This window comes from Oryx dammah, unplaced genomic scaffold, assembly GCF_014754425.2.
Source record: "Oryx dammah isolate SB20612 unplaced genomic scaffold, SCBI_Odam_1.1 HiC_scaffold_16, whole genome shotgun sequence".
NCBI classification, from domain to species: domain Eukaryota; kingdom Metazoa; phylum Chordata; class Mammalia; order Artiodactyla; family Bovidae; genus Oryx; species Oryx dammah.
The window spans coordinates 51,901,350-51,926,403 of NW_024070200.1; the positions used below are offsets into that span (position 1 = coordinate 51,901,350).

Genomic DNA, 25,054 nt, shown 5'->3' on the forward strand with positions numbered 1-25,054 from the left:
CTTTTCCAATGAGTCAACTCTTTGCATGAGGTGGCCAAAGTACTGGAGTTTCAGCTTTAGCATCATTCCTTCCAAAGAAATCCCAGGGTTGATCTCCTTCAGAATGGACTGGTTGGATCTCCTTGCAGTCCAAGGGACTCTCAAGAGTCTTCTCCAACACCACAGTTCAAAAGCATCAATTCTTCAGCGCTCAGCCTTCTTCACAGTCCAACTCTCACATTCATACATGACCACAGGGAAAACCATAGCCTTGACTAGACGGACCTTAGTCGGCAAAGTAATGTCTCTGCTTTTGAATATGCTATCTAGTTGGTCATAACTTTTCTTCCAAGGAGTAAGCGTCTTTTAATTTCATAGCTGCAGTCACCATCTGCAGTGATTTTGGAGCCCCCCAAAATAAAGCCTGACACGGTTTCCACTCTTTCCCCATCTATTTCCCATGAAGTGATGGGACCGGATGCCATGATCTTCGTTTTCTGAATGTTGAGCTTTAAGCCAACTTTTTCACTCTCCTCTTTCACTTTCATCAAGAGGCTTTTTAGCTCCTCTTCACTTTCTGCCATAAGGGTGGTGTCATCTGCATATCTGAGGTCATTGATATTTCTCCTGGCAATCTTGATTCCAACTTGTGTTTCTTCCAGTCCAGCGTTTCTCATGATGTACTCTGCATATAAGTTAAATAAGCAGGGTGACAATATACAGCCTTGATGGACTCCTTTTCCTGTTTGGAACCAGTTTGTTGTTCCATGTCCAGTTCTAACTGTTGCTTCCTGACCTGCATACAGGTTTCTCAAGAGGCAGGTCAGGTGGTCTGGTATTCCCATCTCTCTCAGAATTTTCCACAGTTTATTGTAATCCACACAGTCAACCGCTTTGGCATAGTCAATGAAGCAGAAATAGATGTTTTTCTGGAACTCTCTTGCTTTTTCAATGATCCAGCGGATGTTGGCAATTTGATCTCTTGTTCTTCTGCCTTTTCTAAAACCAGCTTGAACATCAGGAAGTTCATGGTTCACATATTGTTGAAGCCTGGCTTGGAGAATTTTGAGCATTACTTTACTAGCGTGTGAGATGAGTGCAATTGTGTGGTAGTTTGAGCATTCTTTGGCATTGCCTTTCTTTGGGATTGGAACGAAAACTGACCTTTTCCAGTCCTGTGGCCACTGCTGACTTTTCCAAATTTGCTGGCATACTGAGTGCAGCACTTTCACAGCATTGTCTTTCAGGATTTGAAATAGCTCAACTGGAATTCCATCACCTCCACTAGCTTTGTTCATAGTGATGCTTTCTAAGGCCCACTTGACTTCACATTCCAGGATGTCTGGCTCTAGATGAGTGACAACACCATCGTGATTATCTGGGTCATGAAGATCTTTTTGGTACAGTTCTTCTGTGTATTCTTGCCACCTCTTCTTAATATCTGCTGCTTCTGTTAGGTCCAGACCATTTCTGTCCCTTATCAAGCCCATCTTTGCATGAAATGTTCCCTTGGTATCTCTAATTTTCTTGAAGAGATCTCTAGTCTTTCCCATTCTGTTCTTTTCCTCTATTTCTTTGCATTGATTGCTGAAGAAGGCTTTCTTATCTCTTCTTGCTATTCTTTGGAACTCTGCATTCAGATGCTCATATCTTTCCTTTTATCCTTTGCTTTTCACTTCTCTTCTTTTCACAGCTATTTGTAAGGCCTTCCCAGACAGCCATTTTGCCTTTTTGCATTTCTTTTCCATGGGGATGGTCTTGATCCCTGTCTCCTCTACAATGTCACGAACCTCATTCCATAGTTCATCAGGCACTCTATCTATCAGATCTAGGCCCTTAAATCTATTTCTCACTTCCACTGTATAATCATAAGGGATTTGATTTAGGTCATACCTGAGTGGTCTAGCAGTTTTCCCTACTTTCTTCAATTTCAGTCTGAATTTGGTAATAAGGAGTTCATGATCTGAGCCACAGTCAGCTCCCGGTCTTGTTTTTGTTGACTGTATAGAGCTTCTCCATCTTTGGCTGCAAAGAATATAATCAATCTGATTTCGGTGTTGACCATCTGGTGATGTCCATGTGTAGAGTCTTCTCTTGTGTTGTTGAAAGAGGGTGTTTGCTATGACCACTGTATTTTCTTGGCAAAACTCTATTAGTCTTTGCCCTGCTTCATTCTGCATTCCAAGGCAAAATTTGCCTGTTACTCCAGGTGTTTCTTGACTTCCTACTTTTGCATTCCAGTCCCCTATAATGAAAAGGACATCTTTTGGGGGTGTTAGTTCTACAAAGTCTTGTAGGTCTTCATAGAACCGTTCATCTTCAGCTTCTTCAGCATTACTGGTTGGGGCATAGACTTGGATTATGGTGATATTGAATGGTTTGCCTTGGAAACGAACAGAGATTATTCTGTCATTTTTGAGATTGCATCCAAGTACTGCATATCAGACTCTTTTGCTGACCATGATGGCTACTCCATTTCTTCTGAGGAATTCCTGCCCTCAGTAGTAGATATAATGGTCATCTGAGTTAAATTCACCCATTCCAGTCCATTTTAGTTCGCTGATTCCTAGAATGTTGACATTCACTCTTGCCATCTCTTGTTTGACCACTTCCAGTTTGCCTTGATTCATGGAACTGACATTCCAGGTTCCTATGCAATATTGCTCTTTACAGCATCAGACTTTGTTTCTATCACCAGTCACATCCACAGCTGGGTATTTTTTTTGCTTTGGCTCCATCCCTTCTTTCTTTCTGGAGTTATTTCTCCACTGATCTCCAGTAGCATATTGGACACCTACTGACCTGGGGAGTTCCTCATTCAGTATCCTATCATTTTGCCTTTTCATACTGTTCATGGGGTTCTCAAGGCAAGAATACTGAAGTGGTTTGCCATTCCCTTCTGCACTGGACCACATTCTGTCAGACCTCTCCACCATGACCCGCCCATCTTGGGTTGCCCCGCGGGCATGGCTTGGTTTCATTGAGTTAGACAAGACTGTGGTCCTAGTGTGATTAGACTGACTAGTTTTCTGTGAGTATGGTTTCAGTGTGTCTGCCCTCTGATGCCCTCTTGCAACACCTACCATCTTACTTGGGTTTCTCTTACCTTGGGCGTGGGGTATCTCTTCACGGCTGCTCCAGCAAAGTGCAGCTGCTGCTCCTTACCTTGGATGAAGGGTTTCTCCTCACCTTCCTGACCTTCCTGACCTTCAACATGGAATAGCTCCTCTAGGCCCTCCTGCGCCAGCGCAGCCACCGCTCTCAACGCAAGTGGCTGCAATGGCTGGCACACTCCTTGTGCTAAGATTCTCGAAAGCTCTAGAACATGCTCCCTCCCAAGTAACTTCTGCATGTTCGTAACGACTTTCTGCCATTCATATTCCTACCTCATTTGAATCCACCTGGTGGTAAAGAATCTGCCTGCCAATGCAGAAAATACAGAGTTCGATTCCTGGGTCAGGAAGATCCCCTGGAGAAGGGAATGGCAACCCACTCCAGTATTCTCGCCTGGGAAATCCCATGGACAGAGGAGCCTGGTGGGCTGCAGTCCATGGGGTCACAAAGAGTTGGACACAACTGAGCAACTAAACAGCAACCCTGAAAGACAAAATAAGCATGTCCATGAGATACCAATAAAGGTATTTAGGAGAGACCATGCAAAACCCTGAAGGAGCTCCAGCTCCTGCATAGTCATGTATACACCAGCGATTCTCAGAAGGAGGCAGTTTTGACATGCTAGGGGATATCACCATTGTGTAAAGACAGTTTTGTTCATTACAACTGGGAGTGCTCCTGGCGTCTGGTGAGATGAGGCCAGGGATGCTGCCAAACATTCTGAAATACACAGGAGAAGCCTCAAGAACTCAGAATTATCCAAGTCAAAACGCCAAGAGTGTCAAGGCTGAAAAACCTTGGTAAACAGTAAGGTTGATTAATGGCAGCAAGAACTTTAGAGAAGTTCTCATCCAACTGTGATAGGATGGACGTAAGATTCAGACAAAATGTATGTGGACAGCTCAAAAGAATTAGCAAATAGCCCTATACATGCTTCTAATGGGGCAAAAAAAAATACACCTGTTTTATATGTAGATGGCAGGCTATCACTTCCCTGACAGTCTATCCTTATAGTTAAACAGACATTAGAACTAAGATCATTGGTTCTATGCATTGGTTGTTGGATTCAGTAAAAGAGGGTAGTAGAGGATGGTATTGCCATTTTTATACATGTAAATATCAGAATTCATTCACTCATTTCAACATTTGGTACACAAATACTTGGGGCCTCCCAGGTGGCTCAGTGGTAAAGAATTCACCAGCCAATGGAGGAGATGGAGGAGACATGGGTTGTGAAGATCCATGCGTCAGGAAGATCCCCTGGAGGAGAGCATAGCAACCCACTCCAGTATTCTTGCCTGGACAGAGGATCCTGGTGGGCTACAGTCCATGACTGAGCAACTGGGCGCACGTGCACACACACACACACACACATATTTATTTTAGCCTTTACGTTGTGCTGATGCAAGTGAAACAATGTCCAGTGAAGATCACCCTTGCCATACAAAGCTTGCGATCAGCTGGGAGAGGTGGGCAAACAGCAAATTCAGTGCAGTGCAATCAATGCTGAGTTGAGAGAGCCTATGTGTGCGTAGAGGAGGGGTATCTATCCAGCCTGGTCTTGGTAGTTAGGGAAAATGTTTTCAGAGGGAATGATGGCTGAGCTGAGCTCAGAGAGAGAGTAGACATTAGAAACTCCTAAAACTGAGCCCCTAGGACAGCCCACTCCATTTGCTAAGCTCCACTAGTGTGTTGAAACCCAGTTAATCTCCAAATCTGTATCAGTCAGTATTTGCACTGGATACAGTGGCAGATTTTATTTTCTTGGGCTTCAGAATCAACTGCAGACTGACTGTGACTGCAGGCGTGAAATCAAGAGACACTTGCTCCTTGGAAGAAAAGCTATGACAAATCTAGACAGCATATTAAAAAGTAGAGACATCACTTTGCCGACAAAGGTCTGTATAGTCAAAGCTATGATTTTTCCAGTAATCATGTACAGATGTGAGAGGTGGACCATAAAGAAGGCTGAGTGCTGAAAAACTGAGGCTTTCAAATTGTGCTGGAAAATACTCTTGAGAGACCCTTGGACTGTAAGAAGATAGAACCAGTCCATCCTCAAGGAAATCTGTCCTGAATTTGATTGGAAGGACTGATGCTGAGGTTGAAGCTGCAGTACTTTGGCCATCTGATGCGAAGAGTCTATTCACTGGAAAAGACCCTGATGCTCGGAGAGATTGAGAGCAGGAGGAGAAGGGGGCGACAGAGGATGAGATGATTGGATGACATCACTGACTCAATGGACGTGAGTTTAAGCAAACTCCAGGAGATGACAGAGGAGCCTGGCGTGCTGCAGTCCCTGGGGTCACAAAGAGTCGGACACGACTGAGTGACTAAACAACAACATAATAACAAAAAACAATGAAAAGCAAGTCAAAGAAACATATCCAATATGGAGACAGCATTGGCTTCTTCTCTGCAATATCCCCATAGCCTGCAGGTAACACTTTCTCCTCCCCTCCCGCTTGGAGGGCTGTCTAACTGCTCACTCTTCACCTCCCTCAGCTGCTCTAACCACCTCCCCTCTCCCTTCAGGTCAGGTACCTGTGGATAGACCTGAACACTGTATCAAGTTCCAATAAACCAAATGAATCCAAGATTCAACTACTTTTTCAGTATACAAAGGGAAGCATTATGTGTTAAGACTCTTTCTCTGCACTTGGAGCTGAGACAGATGAGTGGTGGGCGGGGGCGGGGTGGGGGTGATTTTTATTTATTTATTTATAGGTTTTATTAAAACTCACCTATTACCCACAGGCCTCGGGCTCCCTACAGAGAAACAACTATCACAATTGAAGCAGTTGGTTTCCAAGGTACCAAATTAAAATAGATGAAGAGGTAAGGGGGAGGGGGAGTAAAAACATTAAGCTGAGACTTCTTCCCTCCCAAGTGCATGGTGCCTTCTACTATATCGCTCACATGAAACCGACTCCCAGTGTAATTAGACCAGGGCTACGAGGCAAAAAAAAAAAAAAAAAGAAAGAAAGAAAGAAAAATCTCAAATTATTCAGACCCCCAGAGCTATGCTTTTGCAATCACTCAAGTAACTGAGAAAGGAGCCAACTTTTTAATATAAATTTGTTATCAGTATCTATACTGGCCAAGCTATTACAACACCCCATCTGCCTGAGAATACAGTCACAAGCTAAGCCGTGAATCAAAGGGAAGAGTCAGGCTTCCCACTCGCTCTCATAAACTTTTCATACGTAGGACAATCCGACAGGAAACTGTAGTTTATTCCAACAGTTCTTAAGGGCTGCTGGTCCCATTAGAAGGAGCTGGAGAGTTCCTCAGCTCTGTGGTAGGCACCGTGTCCCCGTTAGAGTGGCTTGTGCCGGCAGTATTATGTACGGGCACATCCATATCCATCTCTCTTTGCAGCCCCGAGCTTGGAACTGCCATAGTACCCTCCCTCTCACCCAAAGAGCCAGGAATGGCTCAACTGCCTTCCAGGTCGAAAATGAGCCATGGAGACAGAGGCATCTTTCACTGAACTCAGAGGGGAAAGAAAGCACATGTTCCAAAAGAGACACCTACTGGATTTCAGCAATGCTGCCAGAACTTCAGCGGCTGCCCTAGGAAAAGAGAAAGAAGAGTGGTCAGATCAGTGCTCCGTGGTCTTTCTGTCAGCCCAGGGATCCCACAGCCGGCCTGCTCATTGCTGCCACCTAACTGCCCCGTTAGTAACCAGGTAGCGGGCATTCCACGGATTCTACTGCTGGCCATTAAAGGCCCAGGAATGTAGAAATCGTGCTGAGTGAAGCGTCTGTCTTATAAATGGGTCTCAAGAGTCCCTTCTGCTGCTGGGAGTCTCTTCCCCTCCCCCCACCCACCTTCCTCACACTTCGCTCCTTCCAGCCAGAGCTCTCACAGGCCCTTGATTTATACCTGGAAACCCTGGGGACTCTGTGGAACGAGTTGGGAGGGGGTGAGCCTTGGAGGCCGGGTGAATACAACAGTTCACTGCAAACTTCTTGAAATACTCAGGTCCCAGGGGACACACTCGAAAACATTCACACATTGGAAAATGAAACTGGTTCCTTAGGGTAGAAAATGGCTATATTGCATTTTTCTTCCAAATTCATTGTTTTCTTCCATAAAGGAATTTGACAGCCTTTGTAACAGCGAGAGGAGGCACAGAGGATGAAAATGCCTTTGGCCCAAGCCTTAGTGACTTCCATCTGCTCCCCTGTGCCTGGGAAGTTCACACGAAGACCCACTCATATGGCAGAGGGAAACTTCATGGCACTGGGGACTCTGTGGTGAGATTCTGGGAGGGAGGGTGGCTTTGTTTTTTAAAAAAAAAAAAAGTGTTCTGTGCAGCCCTACTAACTAACTTATCCTTAAAGCCTATTCAACAGTAATGCTCTCAAATTGTGAGGCTGGAAAAGACACTTGAGAGTCCCTTGGACAGCAAGGAGATCAAAGTAGTCAATCCGAAAGGAAATTAAGCCTGAATAACCATTGGAAGGACTGATGCTGAAGCTAAAGCTCTAAATCTTTGGCCACCTGATGCAAAAAGGCAACTCACTGGAAAAGACCCTGATGCTGGGAAAGATTGAGGGCAGGAGGAGAAGGGGACGACAGAGGGTGAGATGGTTGGATAGCATCGCCAACTCAGTGGACATGAGTTTGAGCAAACCCCAGGAGATAGTGAAGGACAGGAGAGCCTAGGATGCTATGGTCCACGGGGTCACAAAGAGTTGGATATGACTCAGCAACTGAACAACAACAACAAAAAAAAACCCAGTAATATGTTCCCAGCACCCTTCTGAGAACTGGGGGAACAGGCCAAAGAAAATATATCACTATTCCAAGGTTTCATAGACATGGGAGCAGAACTGACACCCCAAACCCAGAAATCTCTCTTCCCATCTTTGCTTCCTACACATCCATTGGTCTTCAGAGCTTATCTTGCACTTGCTTTGCTCTGGTCTCTGCATAGTTGATAAAGAACAATTCTCTTTGCAATATATTATGTACTATTTCCCTGGTGGCTCAGATGGTAAAGAATCTACCTGCAATGCAGGAGACCCAGATTCAATCCCTGGGTCAGGAAGATCCCCCGGAGAAGGGAATGGCTACCCACTTCAGTATTCTTGTCTGGAAAATTTCATGGACAGAAGCTACAGTCTGTGGGGTCACAAAGGGTCACACATGACCAAGCAACTAACACTTTCACATTGAGCAATAGAGCTGACAGTGAAAAATAACAAAGGAATGAACATCGCTCAGTCGTGTCTGACTCTTTGTGACCCCATAGACACCAGGCTTCTCTGCCCATGGGATTTTCTAGGCAAGAGTACTGGAGTGGGTTGCCATTTCCTCCTCCAGGGAACTTCCCAACCCAGGGATCGAACCCAGGTCTCCCACATTGTAGACAGACGCTTTATCGTCTGAGCCACCAGGGAAGTTGAACAAAACTGAACTAAACTAAAATAGAAATTAGGTGCTTGAAACATGATTGCTCCCCATAACCTATGAGAGAATCCTGTAAAGCAGTGGTCTGATGCTCAAAGGCACAAATCCATGGTTGGGATGACCCCAGCCCAGTGAGACCCACCCAACTTCAGGACACTTGTAAAGAAAGCAAGGCTATTTTCACCAACGGACTACATCGTTTCTCCTTCCTAACCACGGTTTCCTTGGATCAGCTTGCAGCTTCCTCAGTCACCCTCTTTTTAACTCCACACAGTGGTGTTGCAGGAAGGGGAACATCTTCTTATCTAACATTTGGAAACGAACCGTCCAAGGAGACACACGTACTGACAAAACAGAAGGCGTTATTGGGAAGGGGCGCCGGTGGAGAGTGGGGGACCCAGGGAACTGCTCTGCCACGGGGCTTGCTGTCTCGGGTTTTATGCTGATGGGATTAGTTTCTAGGCTGTCTCTGGCCAATCATCTCACTTGACTCATATCCAGTCTGCCTCAGGGTCCTTCCTGGCAGTGCGTGCATCTCTCAGCCAAGATGTATTCCGTCTAGAAAGATTCTGGAAGGTTGGCAGGGCACATGGATTGGCATCTCCACCCTCCTTCCAGCCCCTCCCAAAGCCTCCTGGTTACTTTTTGGCATAATGAACTGTGCTCATTATCAGGACCTCTTATTTCAAGATAACACACGCAAGTGCCTGGCCAAGGTGGGCAGTTTCAGCTAATGGGTCCCTAACCTTAGGGATTCTAAAAAGAGGCACTTTGAAGGCATTGCTGAGATCCCAAGCCAGTGTGGAAACTCTATGAGCCACAGTACAGAAGGCCTGGCTTGGGCTGAGACAAAATGAAAATCAGTATTTTGGGGTTCAAAAGAAGAATAGCCACATTGAGTTCATCAAAGGGGGTTAGCAGAGAAGAAGAAAACTGGAGAAACAGGAAAAGAAAGAATGGGGGCGTCCCAACCAAAATATCTAGCCTAGTCTTAGATCACGACCAGGTCTTGGGGCAACCCTGCATTTCTGATTTGCATGGCATGTTTGTTTGGGGGATTCATTATCGGGTACTGCTCCATTGAAAAGTGAAAGTGTTAGTTGCTTAGTCATGTTCAACTCTTCGCAACTCCCACGGACTGTAGCCTGCTAGACTCCTCTGTCCGTGGGATTCTCCAGGCAAGAACCCTGGAGTGGTTGCCATTTCCTTCTTCAGGGGATCTTCCTGATCCAGGGACTGAACCTGGGTCTCCTGCATCGGAGGCAGATTCTTTACCATCTGAGCCACCAGGGAAGCCAGTAGCGTGGTAACACAATAAATAAACATGAATCCAGACAGTGACGGATACAGCAGAAAACACAGGGTAAGTGTCACATTAGTTGAAGATGGGAGATCGATTCCTGAGGAACCAGAAAATATTTCTTTCTTTACAAATGCTTTGTCCTTCTGATTGGGGGAGCAATCTGCAACACAGCAAAGGGCACATTCAGAGCAACGATGCACGTCAGGTTTGAGAGCAAAATCCAGTATAAATTTAGATACAATTTCATAGAGAATAAGAAGCCATTCCATTTCTTCGATCAAGAGGGTATGGTGTCAAGGATGGAAAAGCGAGAGGAAGAATTTGAGCACAGAGTTGAAACAGGAGGAAAGGGGCAGAGCGCAACTTTTAAAGCAATGGCATAGCCACAAGACACGACAGAGACTGGTGAGAGCCAACTAGATCCAAGGTGGCAGGGGACTCAACTTTCGATAGGCTTGAGCCTCGTTAGCTAAGTGACACCCCCGCCAGTGCCACGACAGCTCTGAGGCCAACCATAAAAGGCGAAAAGTGGGCGGTGGTCCAGTTTCTAGAAATCTCACTCCTCCTGTGAAATAAGAATAATCCTCCCTGCCCTGTGAAATTTACTGTCGTTAAGTCGCTAAGTCATGTCTGACTTACACAACCCCTTGGACTGTAGCCCTCCAGGCTCCTCTGTCCATGGGATTTCCCAGGCAAGAATACTGGGGTGGGTTGCCGTGCCCTCCTCCAGAGGACCTTCTCAACCCAGGGAAGCCCAGCCAATGTAACTACCCAGCTCATAAAAACTAACCACAGCATATTTCAAGGCCTCTCTCGCACGCCTTCTGTGAGACTCCACATTCTATCTGTAGAGTATGTTTCTCTCTAAATAAATCCACTTTTACCTATCTATCACTTTGTCTCCAGACTTCTTATAAAGTAAGAACCTCAAATTCACCAGGAACAGAATCAATAAGATTTGATGATAAACAGGCCAATGATAAAGGGCAAAGGAAAGGGAAGAGTCAATGATAGCCTGGAATTTTTAGCCAAGGTAATTGGGAGAACAATTAACCCTGGAAGGAGGGAAATTGAGGTGTTTAGAGAAGATGTTGAGTTTGATTTGAGACTTGCTGAGCTCGAGATGATGGGGACCAAGCTACACAGAACTATTCAAAACGCTACTGGAAACACAGATTGAGGATTCTGGAGGACATCCAGAGTTGGGGTGTATATTTATGAATCACTACAATAGCAACACCAGTTGTAGCCACAGAAACAGGGGGTATCTGTGAAGAAATTCAGTCAAGAGCTGAATAGAGAACTGGTCCAGGGAAGCCTCTGAACTAGGGGGAAGGAAACCCCTAAGAAACTCAGATAACGCACAGTCAAGGAGAAGGAAATAGAGGGGGCTCAGTTTAAAACTGTAAGTCGCGAGGTTTTCCAGGCACAGTGTTTTCCAAACTGTAGGTTGTGACCCAATTGTTTGTTGCTTTTAGTCGCTCAATCATGTCTGACTCTTGGACATTCCATGGACTGTAGCCCATCAGGCTTCTCTGTCAGTGGAATTCTCCAGGCAAGAACGCTGGAGTGGATAGCCATTCTTTTCTCCAAGGGACCTTCCTGTCCCAGGGATCGAACCTGGGTTTCTGCCACATTGCAGGCAGACTCTTTACAATCTGAGCCACCAGGGAAGCTGTAGGTTGTGGCCTAATAGGAACTGTAAAATCAGTTCAGCAGTTAACTAACTAGCTTCATTAATGAAAATGAATACATTGAAATGGAATAAAATATATCAGAGATATCTCATGCAGCAAAGCTTAGCAGTTATCTGGGAAACCTTATTTCAAGACCCATATACACATCGTGTGCCTACTGGGAAGAAAATATAAGTAATTTCCTCTAAAAAAATTGAGCTTGTAAAGATGCAGTTTAAGGTATAGGATCCATATGAGATCTAAACAAGACTGGAATCAGCTAAAGAACTAATGAGCGAACAGAAAGCGTTTGGTCCCCCACGTGGCGCTGAGATCCAGGCATCCATGTAAATGTCAGGGAAAGCCTCTGAGTGTTCACTCTGTCTGGTGGATAAATGTCTGAACACCGTGCTCTGCTTCTCTCCTGACCCCCTGGTGTAACACTAAGAACGTAAACCCAGCTATTTTGTCAACCAATGGTTAAACAAACAATAAAGCAAAAATGCAAGCAGCTAAAGTTTAAACAAGTAAGAAAATGAGTGAAAGTGAGTTACTTCCACGCTAAGAAATCAAGCCCACAGCATTGAATGAATGAATTGGTGTTCTAGACTGCCCCCTGCTGGACATGGACATTCAGCACCCATGGTTCTGATAGTTTCACTGGTTCTATAAAGATTTTTGAGTTGCCACTATTCTGTTTAAACCCATATCATCATCCCATGTGGTTTGAACTCAGTCCTCATGGGATTAAAACTAGAAATGCCAAAATTTCCTCCTCTGCCGACTCTCCCTGAGTGTAATCACTGAATGGGTCATTTAATAAATTTTTGCAGAATATCCTGCTCCCAGAGAACTACAACAGGCAAAGGAGAAACGTGATGGCTTCCAGCCTATCCATTTCACAATGTGGGGGTAACTCAGTCAAGATTCTAGAGGCCACGTGTGTGCGGGCGTGCTATCGCTTCAGTTGTGTCCAACTCTTTGCGACCCTATGGACCACAGCCTACCAGGTTCCTCTGTTCATGGGATTATCCGGGCAATAATACTGGGGAGGGTTGTCATTCCCCTCTCCAGGGGATCTTCCTGACCCAGGAATCTAACTCACATCTCTTACGTCTCCTGAATTTGCAGGCCCGTTCTTTACCACTAGCGCCATTTGGGAAGCCCTCTCGAGGTCACAAGTCACGTCAGTTCTCCTCCTCAGAAAAAGCTAAGTTTAAGCCTTTGCAAAACTTGCATATATTCCCTTGCCAAGAGTTAGCAGAAGCCACAGAACTGCAACAATTTAATTTACGTCTTCAAAATGAAATAAATTTTAAGAGCTTTTACAATAGTCTTTAAAAATTACCACCATAATTTGGGGAGTTCCCATAAATGTCAAGTGCCTACACCCATCATGTGTAACCTCCCCAGGACTACTGGAGGGTTAAATGACTAGTTCTAGTTGTACACATGCAGCAGTGAGGTTCACAGAAGTAAATAACCTGCCCAAGTTCTAGCAGCTAGTAAGAGGCAGCATTGAAATAGTAGTCCACATCTCTCCAGATCTAATCACATACAGCTCTTTCTACTTTTAAAATAATGCCAGAAGGGCCTTCCCTGGTGTTCCAGTGGTTAAGAATCCACCTTGCAATCCAGGAGGTGGGGATTCAATCGCCAGTTGGGGAACTAAGATCCCACATGCCACAGGGCAACTAATCTCGGGCACTGCAATGACAAGTGGTAGAAGAATCTAAAACATCTCTCAGTGCAGGTGACTGGCACAAGGTCAGACGATTAATCTGTCACAGAGCCAATACAGCTTCTTTGCATTGAGTCCGGGGCTTAATTCAAGGCTCTACATTTTACAGTTTAGCTGAAGCTTGAGTGGATGTAGATGTTCAAACGTAGTCATGGAAACAAGGATGGAGAAGTTATCGGGTACCAACCCACAGAGGTTTTGAATGCTGGGTCTAAGTCATTGAATTAGGAATTAGAAGGCTGGGGTTTGAAGCTTGGATCTGCCGGTTTTGTGGTCTTGTGTTCTGGGGTTTACTGGATCACTCCAAATCTCACAGCAGCCTCACCAGTGATGTAGATTTAATAGGGTCTAACTGATAACAGTGGTGTGAAGAAGGAGATCAAGGAAAAATTAAATTAAAATCTACCACAGTCCCTGGAACATACCATGAACTTGTATGTATCTCTAATAGAACCACTACCAAGCAAGGAAGTGAGGATTCATCCCTGTGTGTGTTCACAGATGATGAGCTGGTAGGATTGCCACACGCTAGTCAGGAGAGGCCCCTGGAGAAAAATGGGTTTCTGCCTCTTGGAGAAAAATAAAATAGTCAAACTATTTCAGGGAGGTCAAATATTCTGTAATTCCAAAGGTCTAGATATAATGATCGTGACCTCTATTAGTTATCTATGTCTATGTGAAAAATTACCACAAACTTAACAGCTTAAAACAACACTTTCTATCTCACAGTTTTTCCGGGGCAGGAACTTCATGGCTTACTAGATCCTCTGTTTATGGTCTTTCAAGGCTGCAACCAAGGTGTCAGCCAGAAATGCATCCTTGTCATCTGAAAGCTCAGCTGCAGAAGGGTCTGCTTCCCAGCTCCAACAGATCATGGACAGAATCCATTTCCTTGCAACAGTGAGGCTAAGGACCCTGGTGTCTTTGCTGTTAGTCAGCTGAAGACCATCCTCAGCTCCTAGATGCTATGCCAACAAACCTGTCTACCAACTTCATCAATCATGAAATTTTTATAGGTAGTATGTAAACAAGATAAAGTCTTCTAGAACACAATGCAATCATGGGGGTCACACACTCTCACTTTGGCCATATTCTATTGTCTAGAAGCAAGCCTTGGATCTTACCCATTCTCAAGGGGAGCTGTGCTCAGTCACTCAGTCCTGTCTAATTCTCCACAGCCCCATGGGCTGTAGCCCGCCAGCCTCCTCTGTCCATGGAATTTACCAGTCAAGAACACTGGAGTGGGTTGCCATTTCCTTCTCCAATGCATGAAAGTGAAAAGTGAAAGTGAAGTCTCTCAGTCGTGTCTGACTCTTAGTGACCCCATGGACTGCAGCCTACCATGCTCCTCCGTCCATGGGATTTTCCAGGCAAGAGTCCTGGAGCAGGGTGCCATTGCCTAGGACCCTGATATTCTCCTAGCCAAGACATGACCCTCCCTGGTCTTCCGCTTCCCACAGAATGGAACTACTGCCATCTCAGAACCTGAGCGCCCATCCTTCTGTCTGTATGCCCTTATCATCCAGATCACCCCACGTACTCACACTCCCCCATTTTAACTTCTAGAATGCTCTTAATTTGCCCCTTCCTCTGTTGTTTCCACCCTAGTTCAAGCACATGGGGGTCTGGTACTTCATGGAAAAATGTAATTTCTAGAATCATTGGTCCTTGGTTGAAATTTACATTTTATTTTCTGTATAATAAATGTGTATGAACTGCAGAATCATGTTAGATATATCAGAAAATAGAGTTGTGCATGAGTAAATGGAAGAAATTTAAATCACCCAAATATCTCTCACCTAACTACTGTGATAACCCCAGAATGAATCTAACTATATCAACTCTAACACGTGTGTGTGTTCAATCACGACCAACTCTTTGCAACCCCAGGAACTTTAGCCCACCAAGCTTCTCTGTCCAGGGAATTTCCCAAGAAATATCTACTCCAGGTCCCCTTCAAACTGGTCTTCAGGCTGCAACTAAAATGATCTTCTCAAGATCATCTGATTAGAAAACCCTCACATTACAACTCCCACAACTACTTTCACTCTTGGAAAAACACCCAAATCTGAAACATGCTCTGGAGACCCCACCAAGCCTGGGAGCTGCCACCCGCTCCAGCCCAGCCCCAGCCCAGCCTCTCATGCTCTGTAATTCTGTCCCTCTGACCTTTTGCCAGGCTTTGAAACATGTCCTGTAACTTGTCTTCCATCCTTGCCAATGACACAGCCTAAAATGCCATGGCCTTTCCCTCCTTCTTCACATCCCATTTCAGGGGTCACTCCCTCAGGAAAGACTTTCAGGACCCCTAGCCTAGGCCTTGGAGAAGGCAATGGTACCCCACTCCAGTACTCTCGCCTGGAAAATCCCAGGGGCAGAGGAGCCTGGTGGGCTGCAGTCCATGGGGTCGTGAAGAGTCGGACACGACTGAGCAACTTCCCTTTCACTTTTCACTTTCATGCATTGGAGAAGGAAATGGCAACCCACTCCAGTGTTCTTGCCTGGAGAATCCCAGGGATGGAGGAGCCTGGTGGGCTGCCATCTATGGGGTCGCACAGAGTCGGTCATGACTGAAGCGACTTAGCAGCAGCAGCAGCAGCCTAGGTCCAGGTCCTCTATTGATATATTCATCCTTCACCCCTCCCCACTTTTAAATTTCTCAGTTCAGTTTGTAATTTTTCACTCCTTTCATGGTTATTTTATTAATGTTTGTCTCCCCTTCCAGTCTGCAAACTCCAAAAAACAGATAACATTTTGTTTTGTCTTATTCTGTGTGTGACTGTATGCTCAGTTGCTTCACTCTTGTCTGATTCATTGAGACATCATGGATTATAGCCTGCCAGGCTCCTCTGTCCATGGGATTCTCCAGGCGAGAATACTGGAGTGGGTTGCCATGCCCTCCAGCGGATCTTCCTGACCCAGGGATCAAACCCACATCTCTTATGTCTCCTGCATTGGCAGATGGGTTCTTTACCACTAGATCCATATTCTACCCCCACCATTTAATAGTACTTGATTACAGAACACCATCAAATATTCACTGAACCTTTTCCAAAAATCAGGCACTGATCTAGGAGCTTTATTTACACTGTCCATTCAGTCAACAAGTATTTATTGAGAACTTACTGTGTGCTGAGATAAACTGATAAAACAAAGATTCTTACACTCCAAAGGGATAAGGTTAAGGAAATAATTAATAGACAATAATTATTTTTGAAGAATATATTAAATTAGTATTCTCAATTGTGATCAGTGCCATGGAGAAAAAAAAATTTTTTTAAATAGAGTAAAGAGATCAGATGCACAGGACCAGTTTGCAAAATTTTAAAGTTTGGCTAGTGTAGGCTTCATGGAGAAGGCAACCTCTGAACAAAGAAGGGATGGAAGTTGTCCTATGCATATCAGAAGGAAGCATGCCCAGACCCTCTATAATGACAATAGGCCTGATCTGTTCAAGGAACAGAAAGTTGGACAGGGCTGCTGAAGCCAAAATGGATGGGGAAAGAAGAGTATGAGCTGGAGTAAGGAGGGACAGAGGGCCTGGTATGCACTGCAAAGGCTTCTCCTACATTCTAAGTGAGGAATTCACTAGCGAATTTTGAGCAATGATATAACATATTTTAAGATTTCTCTGGCTGCTCTATTTTCAAAAAGAAAAAAGGACTCTAGGGAAGCCAGAGTAGAAACCAGAGACCAACCAGAGTAGAAACCAGTAGAGAACTGTGTGGAGCAAACCAAATACAGCAATCACTAAAAGGTATTATAGACAATGGTCAAGTGGGATTTCTCTTGACCCACTTGCAGGAATGCACGGTTGGTTGAACCTCTGGAAATCAACCAATTAATCCATCATAATAACAAAATACAATACAAAAAGTATATTATCGTTTTAATAGACACAGGAAGACCATTTGATAAAATTCATTACACTTTCATGATAAAAATGCTCAACACACTAGGAATAGAAGATAACTTACTAATGTCTGATAAAGGGATCTTCTTATCTCTGATAAAGTGATCTCTTAAAACCCATAGTTAACATGATACTTCATGGAGAAACAAGACTGGGTACTTTCCTTCTCTGATCAGGAACAAGATTCAGATATTCATTCTTACCACCTCTGTTCAACATTGTACTGGAAGTTCTACCCAGAGCATTTAATAAGAAGGGAAGGAAGAAAGGAGGGAAATGCTAATTGGAAAAGAGGAAGTAAAACTATCCTATCTATAGATGGTTGGGTCTTACACATAGTAAGTAAATTAATCCATGGGAAAACTATTAGAACTAAAAAGTTCTGCAATCAATACTCAAAAATCAATTCCATTTCTGTAAACTAGCAACAAATAGTTCAAAAATGAAGTTTAAAACAGGAATCTCATTTATAATGGCTACAAAAAGAATTATATTCTGGGTAATAAATTTAAGAAAGAAACCCAAGGCCTTTACAAGGAAAGCTAGAAAACATTGTTTGAAGAAAAAAAAATTAAAGAATATCTAAAATCCGTTCTAATAAGGTGGATGAAACTGGAGCCAATTATACAGAGTGAAGTAAGCCAGAAAGAAAAACACCAATACAGTATACTAACACATATATATGGAATTTAGAAAGATGGTAATGATAACCCTGTATGCAAGACAGCAAAAGAGACACAGATGTATAGAACAGACTTTTGGACTCTGTGGGAGAGGGAGAGGGTGGGATGATTTGGGAGAATGGCATTGAAACATGTATACTACCATGTAAGAAACAAATTGCCAGTCTAGGTTCGATATAGGATACAGGATGCTTGGGGCTGGTGCACTGGGATGACCCAGAGAGATGATATGGGGAGACAGGTGGGAGAGGGGTTCAAGATTGGAAACTCATGTACACCCGTGGCGGATTCATGTCAATGTATGGCAAAACCAATACAGTATTGTAAAGTAAAATAAATAAAATAAAAACAGAGAGAAAATAAATAAATAAATAAAATTTTTTAAAAAAAGAACAAATTACCTAAATGTCAGCTGTCTCTTAACTACTGCTGTAGCCCCAGAATTGATGTATCCATACTCACTGTTCAGTTCAGCCGTGTCTGACTCTTTGCAACCCCATGAATCGCAGCACGCCAGGCCTCTCTATCTATCACCAACTCCCGGAGTTCATCAAAACTCATGTCCATCGAGTCAGTGATGCCATCCAGCCAACTCATCTTCTGTCATTCCCTTCTCCACCTGCCCCCAATCCCTCCCAGCATCAGAGTCTTTTCCAATGAGTCAACTCTTCACAAGAGGTGGCCAAAGTATTGGAGTTTCAGCTTTAGCATCAGTCCTTCCAAAGAACACCCAGGATCTCCTTTAGGATGGACTGGTTGGATCTCCTTGCAGTCCAAGGGACTCTCAAGAGTCTTCTCCAACATCACAGTTCAAAAGCATCAATGCTTCGGCGCTCAGCTTTCTTCACAGTCCAACTCTCACATCCATATATGACAACTGAAAAAACCATAGCCTTGACTAGACCGACCTTTGTTGGCAATGTCTCTGCTTTTGAATATGCTATCTAGGTTGGTGGTCCCCTTTAAAATGTTCAGGGTATAACTATGGCAGGGGTCCCCAAGCTGTGGGCCACGGACTGGTACCTCCTATCAGATGAGCAGTGGCATTAGATTAGAAATAAAATGCACAACAAATGGAATGCACTTGAATCATCCCAAAACCATCCCTGCCCTGATCCATGGAAAAATTATCTTGCATGAAACCAGTCGCTGGTGCCAGAAAGGCTGGGGACCACTGAGCTAGAGGGATCTTCTCAGGAAGAACACGGATATGTTTTGAATTTGGAGTAACAGAATTTCTTGGCCAAGACTATGAAAAGTAACATTAACTTATTTCTCATGCATGGGTGTGTCCTCAGTCGCTTCAGTCGTTTCCAACTCTTTGCGACCCCATGGACTGCAGCCCTCCAGGCTCATCTGTCCATGGGATTCTCCAGGCAAGAGTACTGGAATGAGTTGCCATTTCCTCCTCCAGGGGTTTTTCCTGACCCAGGGATCAAACTCATGTCTCCAGGGGCTCCTACATCGCAGGCGGATTCTTTACTACTGAGCCACCAGGGAAGCCCTGACGCATATCTCATAACAATTCCCATTTTACAGATGAAGGGACTATTCACAGTAAATTAACCCACCTGAAGTAACATTAGAAAGCACCAGAGCAGGAACCTGGCCTCGAGTCTGTGTGACCCCAACATCTGGCACTTACCCCAGACACCTAGCAACACCGGCAGCCCTGGGGTCAGAAATACTGTATTTCAGTGAACTAGCAATGAACAAGGATGATATTTTTGAATATTGATCTTTGAATATTAATCAATATTTTTGAATACTGACTTTTTATTGTGGCCACATTGCAGAATCTGTTTATTTGTTTTGATAGTTTTTTTTTAATGGATTCATTATGACTTTCTATATACAAGACCAAACCATTTATAAATTAGATAGCTTTCAGAAAGAAAAAAGTAGGCAGCCCTAGAACTTAATGTTAGATTCTCTCAAGAGCTGGCCATGGGATGCGGGGTTGTAGCAACAGAAACAGAAAGTGGTGGGGAAAAAAGAATTATTTAAAATAACAGGTGGATAAAGCAGGAGGACCTTTACAAGAGACAGAACATGTTGCCTGCAGAACACAGACGTCCAGAACACCATCTGGTACCATCCCAGCCTCCTGCCTGGCTGGAGAAGGAAGAGCATGATGGGTAAAAGCTCACAAACAAACACACACATACACGGCCAGTTACCGAGGAAAACAGATGACAAGTGGATCTTTCTCACCACTATTTTCAGAAAGAGAGGAGAAAAAAGAAATGGAAACTGAGATAACTCCTACACGGTGAAAGAAAAGAAAAACCATGGACATACGATGCAAAGGTCTAACCAGATCCTGTGCCCAGCATGGAACTTGTCCATTCCGTTCTGGAGAAAGAAAAAGAAAAAGTACCTCCCCAACACTATCCAGATGCTGTCAAAGACACCTTGTGGGAACCATCATCTGTCATGGGAAATTTTTACAAAAGAAACTAAAACCCTAATCTCAGACAGGTTTGTTAGAACATCAGTAGGGGATGTGGTCATGTATGGATGTGAGAGTTGGGCTATAAAGAAAAGCTGAGCGCCAAAGAATTGATGCTTTTGAACTGTGGTGTTGGAGAAGACTCTTGAGAATCCCCTGGACTGGAAGGAGATCCAACCAGCCCACCCTAAAGGAGATCAGTCCTGGGTGTTCATTGAAAGGACTGATGTTGAAGCTGAAACTCCAATACTTTGGCCACCTGATACGAAGAACTGACTCATTGGAAAAGACCCTGATGCTGGGAAAGATTGAAGCCAGGAGGAGAAGGGGATGACAGAAGATGAGATGGTTGGATGGCATCACCGACTCAATGGACAAGGGTTGGGTGGACTCTGGGAGTTGGTGATGGACACGGAGGCCTGGCGTGCTGCAGTCCATGGGGTCACAAAGAGTTGGACACGACTGAGCAACTCAACTGAACTGAGGGGATGTGACCAAGGAGGGTCTATGGCCTGAGCCGGGGAACCAGGAGCACAGCACCACAGTCCAGGCTGGGAGGACCCTACCCGGCTGGTCCCAAGCAGCAACTCTGCAAAGGGGAACTGGTTTGGAAGTACTTCCAAATCCACAGGCAATGGCATCAGGACCTAGGATTCAGATAAAAATTTTTGAGAATCCCCGCGACCAGAATAGGAAAGGTTAACTCAGGGGAGGGAGGAGAAGAGTGTAGATTCTAATAAGCTCTCATAAACAGGGGGGTCTCTTTGACTGTTGAGTTAGAACTCAGTGTGACAGTAATGTTTGAGTTTCCTTAAATTATTCATAAAGTATAATATATATGGATGAGTGACTGTGACCCTATATATAAATGTATGTATAATAAATGTATAATATGCATGTGTATATAAAATATACATATAAATATATGTGTGTAGGCATATAAATTTGTATGTATGTATATATAAATACATAATGAGAACAGCATATAATTATGCATATATATGCAAAATAAAGTGTTACAGAATGTTTTCTGTATTACTGTAGTAGAATAATTGCTGTATTTAGTTGAATTCTTCTAAGATAAATGCATGTATGAGACCATCCTATCTTGAATATCTGGAAGCACAAAAAGCTATGCAAACCACAGAACAGGCACCTGGCAGATATTTGCTGATTTGAAGAATGAACAGAAATGTATCTGATTTTACTCTTGCTGAAGAACAAAGAAAAGACAGGGCTGATCCTTACTTGACCTATTTGTTTAGATGTAACAGAGAGACACATTTGGTACCAAGGCTTAAAGCTCCCATCACTAACACAACCAGCACTTCCAAAGGATGTCATTTACAAAAGACCAATATGGTAAGACTCTTCCCACTGATACGAGGTAGCTAGAATAGGCAAATGCATAGGAATACAAGCAGATTAGAAGTACCAGGGGCTGAGGGGAAGGGGAATGGGGAGTTACTGCTTAATCATCACAGAGTTTTTGCTTAAAGTAATGAAAACGTCAGTTTATGACAAGAGTTTTTATTTGTTTAAAAGTTTTCAAATGTTTAAATGAAACAAATGAAAACTTTTGCTTAAAATAATGAAATAGTGGTGACTGTTGCCTAACAGTGAAAATGTAATTAACATCACTGAATTGCACACTTAAGGACAGTTAAAATGGTAAATTTCAAAAATTGAAATATAGCTGATTTACAATGCTTTAGGTGTACAGCAAAGTGATTCAGTTTTATATATATATAGATATTCAGTTACATATATATAGTCGGTTTCATATATACATATATTATTTTTCAGATTCTTTTCCACTATAGGTTAATACAAGATTTGAGTACAGTTATCCAGTTAAGAGTCCCCTGAACTGCAAAGAGAGCCAACCAGTCTATCCTAAAGGAAATCAGTCCTGAATATTCATTGAAAAGACTGATGAAGCTGAAACGCCAATACTTTGGCCACCTGATGCAAAGAACTGACTCATTTGAAAAGACCCTGATGCTAGGAAAGATTGAAGGCAGGAGGAGAAGGGGATGATAGAAGATGAGATGGTTGGATGGCTTTACTAACTCAATGGACATGACTTTGAGTAAACTCCAGGAGTTGGTGATGGACAGGGAGGCCTGGAGTGCTACAGTCCACGTGGTCGCAAAGAGTCAGACACGACTGAGCAACTGAACTGAACTGAACTAACCTCCCATTAGCTCCAGAAACCACAAAGAAACTGTCACCCAAAAAAAGGGCTTTTTTTTTTTTTTTTTAAATATTACCAGGAGTGGACTTTCTTGGTGGTCCAGTGGTTAAGAATCCAGTGCCAGTGCCAGGGACATGGGTTCAATCCCCAGTCCAAGAAGATCCCACATGCTAGTTGGGGCAACTAGAAAGTCCATGCACCACAACTACTGAGCCCAGGCACTGCAACTAATGAAGCCTGCACACCCTTCTCCACAAGGAAATCCATCGCAATACAAAGCCCACACTGCAACTAGAGTAGCCCCCACTAGCCCAGTGCACAGCAACAAAGACCAGCACAGCCCAAAATAAACTAATCCATTAAACAAACAAACAAAAAGATCACCAGGAGTGAATTGCCGTGGTGGGAGGAAGGCAGGGGGCTAGTAGTGTGCTGAGACCATAAGGGAATGTGGCACAGGGCACACTGCTCAGCTTCCCCACGAGTGGTGGACAGCACAGGGATTCCTCGTGGCAGGTCAACAAGCCTAGAGCAGAGCTGCCAGAGCTACCAGCAGAGTCCACCTGCTTCTTTCATCTCCCTTACAGAGACATTGGCTCTCTTCCCAGACCCCTCATGTTCTATGACTCTCACCCTTCAATCTCAATCCAGAAGTGCCATGAAGAGGTTAATGGCTTGCTTAGATTGCAAGGTGAAGAAGTTCTTCTGTTTGCACAGCCTTTTTTTTTTTTTTTTTTTGCCTTTAGATTTACTGAATCATTCCTATCTATTGTATGCTGAACACATCTTTGCAGATAGGATAGATGCATGGATGGATGGATGGATGAATACAATATCATATACAAGTATTCATATATGCTATATAATTGAAAATATACTTTAACATGCTTTTGATTATTTGTAGTAGTGTAATTATACTTCTTAAACCAGCATTAGACGTCACATGCTTTAAAGATATGAAAGTGTAGGCACCACCATGTGTAAAATAGATAGCTAGTGGGAAGCTGCTATGTAAATCAAGGAACCCAGACTGGCACTCTGTGGCAACCTAGAGGGGTAGGATGGGGTGGTGGTGGAAGGGAGGCTCAAGAAGGAGGGGATATACATAGTTAAGGCTGATCTGAATCATTGCATGACAGAAACCAACATAACAGTGTAAAGCAATTATCTTCCAGTTAAAAAATGTTTTAAAATATATGCATGGGAGTTTGAATAAGAATATGAATTTTCTTTTTCTAATTTAAAGAATCCATGATTCTTTGAAGCAATATTGTGATGGAAACCAACCGGTGGTTGCTTGGGTAGGCCAGCTGGACAAGCGTCAGGCTTTTACTCTGAGGGCCCAGGGTTCAAGCACCTGTCTAGGAGCCAAAAAGTAAACAAATAAACAAATTTTTTAAAAAAAGAAAAATATTTTAAAACACTTTTACAGTTAAAAAATGGTGGCTACTACTCTAAAAAGATAATATAGTGAAACAAAAAAGTGCTGTGAAATAAATGCTTTTAAATAATGAAACATGGGAACTCTCTTAGCCACCATAGTCTGAAATCTGGGTGAATTGTAAGTCACCCTTGTCTAGAAAAACATCGCAGATGACAAAACTGAGGTACTAAAGATTAAGTGGATTTGGGAAAGATTTTTTTCTTATAATTCCTTTGAAATCAAGAGAGAAAGTTCATTTAAAAAAATTTAAGTCTCTGATCCATCAATTTAATGACTCTAGTTCTTTCTCATTTCCTCTACTTAAATGTGCTGTCACCTAAAATAAATCCAAGCCAAGATGAGCCTGTATAAAGGAAGAAATGAAAAATTAAGTTGTTAGACAAATCTTCCAAAACACTGCATCTAGACCTTCCAACAACTGAGTCAACAAACTGAGATATGTGTTTAGCAATTACCCACATTCATTTGGGGATTAGGTTTACAGAATAATCTTTCTGTTGGAACTCAATCCAATCCCCAAGTGAAGGTCATCTTTTGTCTATGATAAACACAATAATATCTTGGCTCTTGCAAACAGGGCGGTTGTGTAAACTCCCAGGCATGTTAGAATCACCCATGTTTATTTTAACAATCCCATTGGTAGGATTAAATGGGCTTAAAGACTAAATGACTTTACTAGGGTGGGTTTCCTATATTTATAGAGTGTCTTGTGACCATTAAAATTAGATTCAAATAACCTACATAACGAGAAATGATTTTCCTCATAAACATTAGACCAATTGTTTAAACTTTTCTAAGGAGGCCAGAACCTTATATATGTTGCCAAAATCCTGCCTGTAAATTTATTAGTCATATTTACTCTATTGAAGCTACATGACCTGAGGAAGAGTTCATCCAAGATGGAATAAGTCAGTGGTTGAGTCATGTCACAATTTCTAAGTACAGTGTCATGCATGAGAGAACAAAGCGTCTGATGCCCTAAAGAATGAGAAGTTAGCATTTTTAGAAGCACAGGGGCCAAAAAAGAGGACGATCCAACATGCAATCATTCATTAGTGCCCTGTGCCATCAAGTCCTTCGAGTACCATCAGCCAACTACATTCTTCCGTGGTTAAACATCATAAAAGCCGC

At 43.3% G+C, this 25,054-nt stretch overlaps 1 protein-coding gene across 1 annotated transcript in view; it reads right to left on the bottom strand.

Annotated features, from left to right (window-relative positions):
- The window catches only part of AGBL1 (AGBL carboxypeptidase 1), a 411,763-nt gene that overhangs the window by 271,346 nt on the left and 115,363 nt on the right, over positions 1–25,054 (bottom strand). The window contains exon 6 of the mRNA XM_040257131.1: positions 6,631–6,668. Coding sequence (XP_040113065.1) covers positions 6,631–6,668 — 38 coding nt within the window. The remainder of the gene's footprint in view (positions 1–6,630; positions 6,669–25,054) is intronic.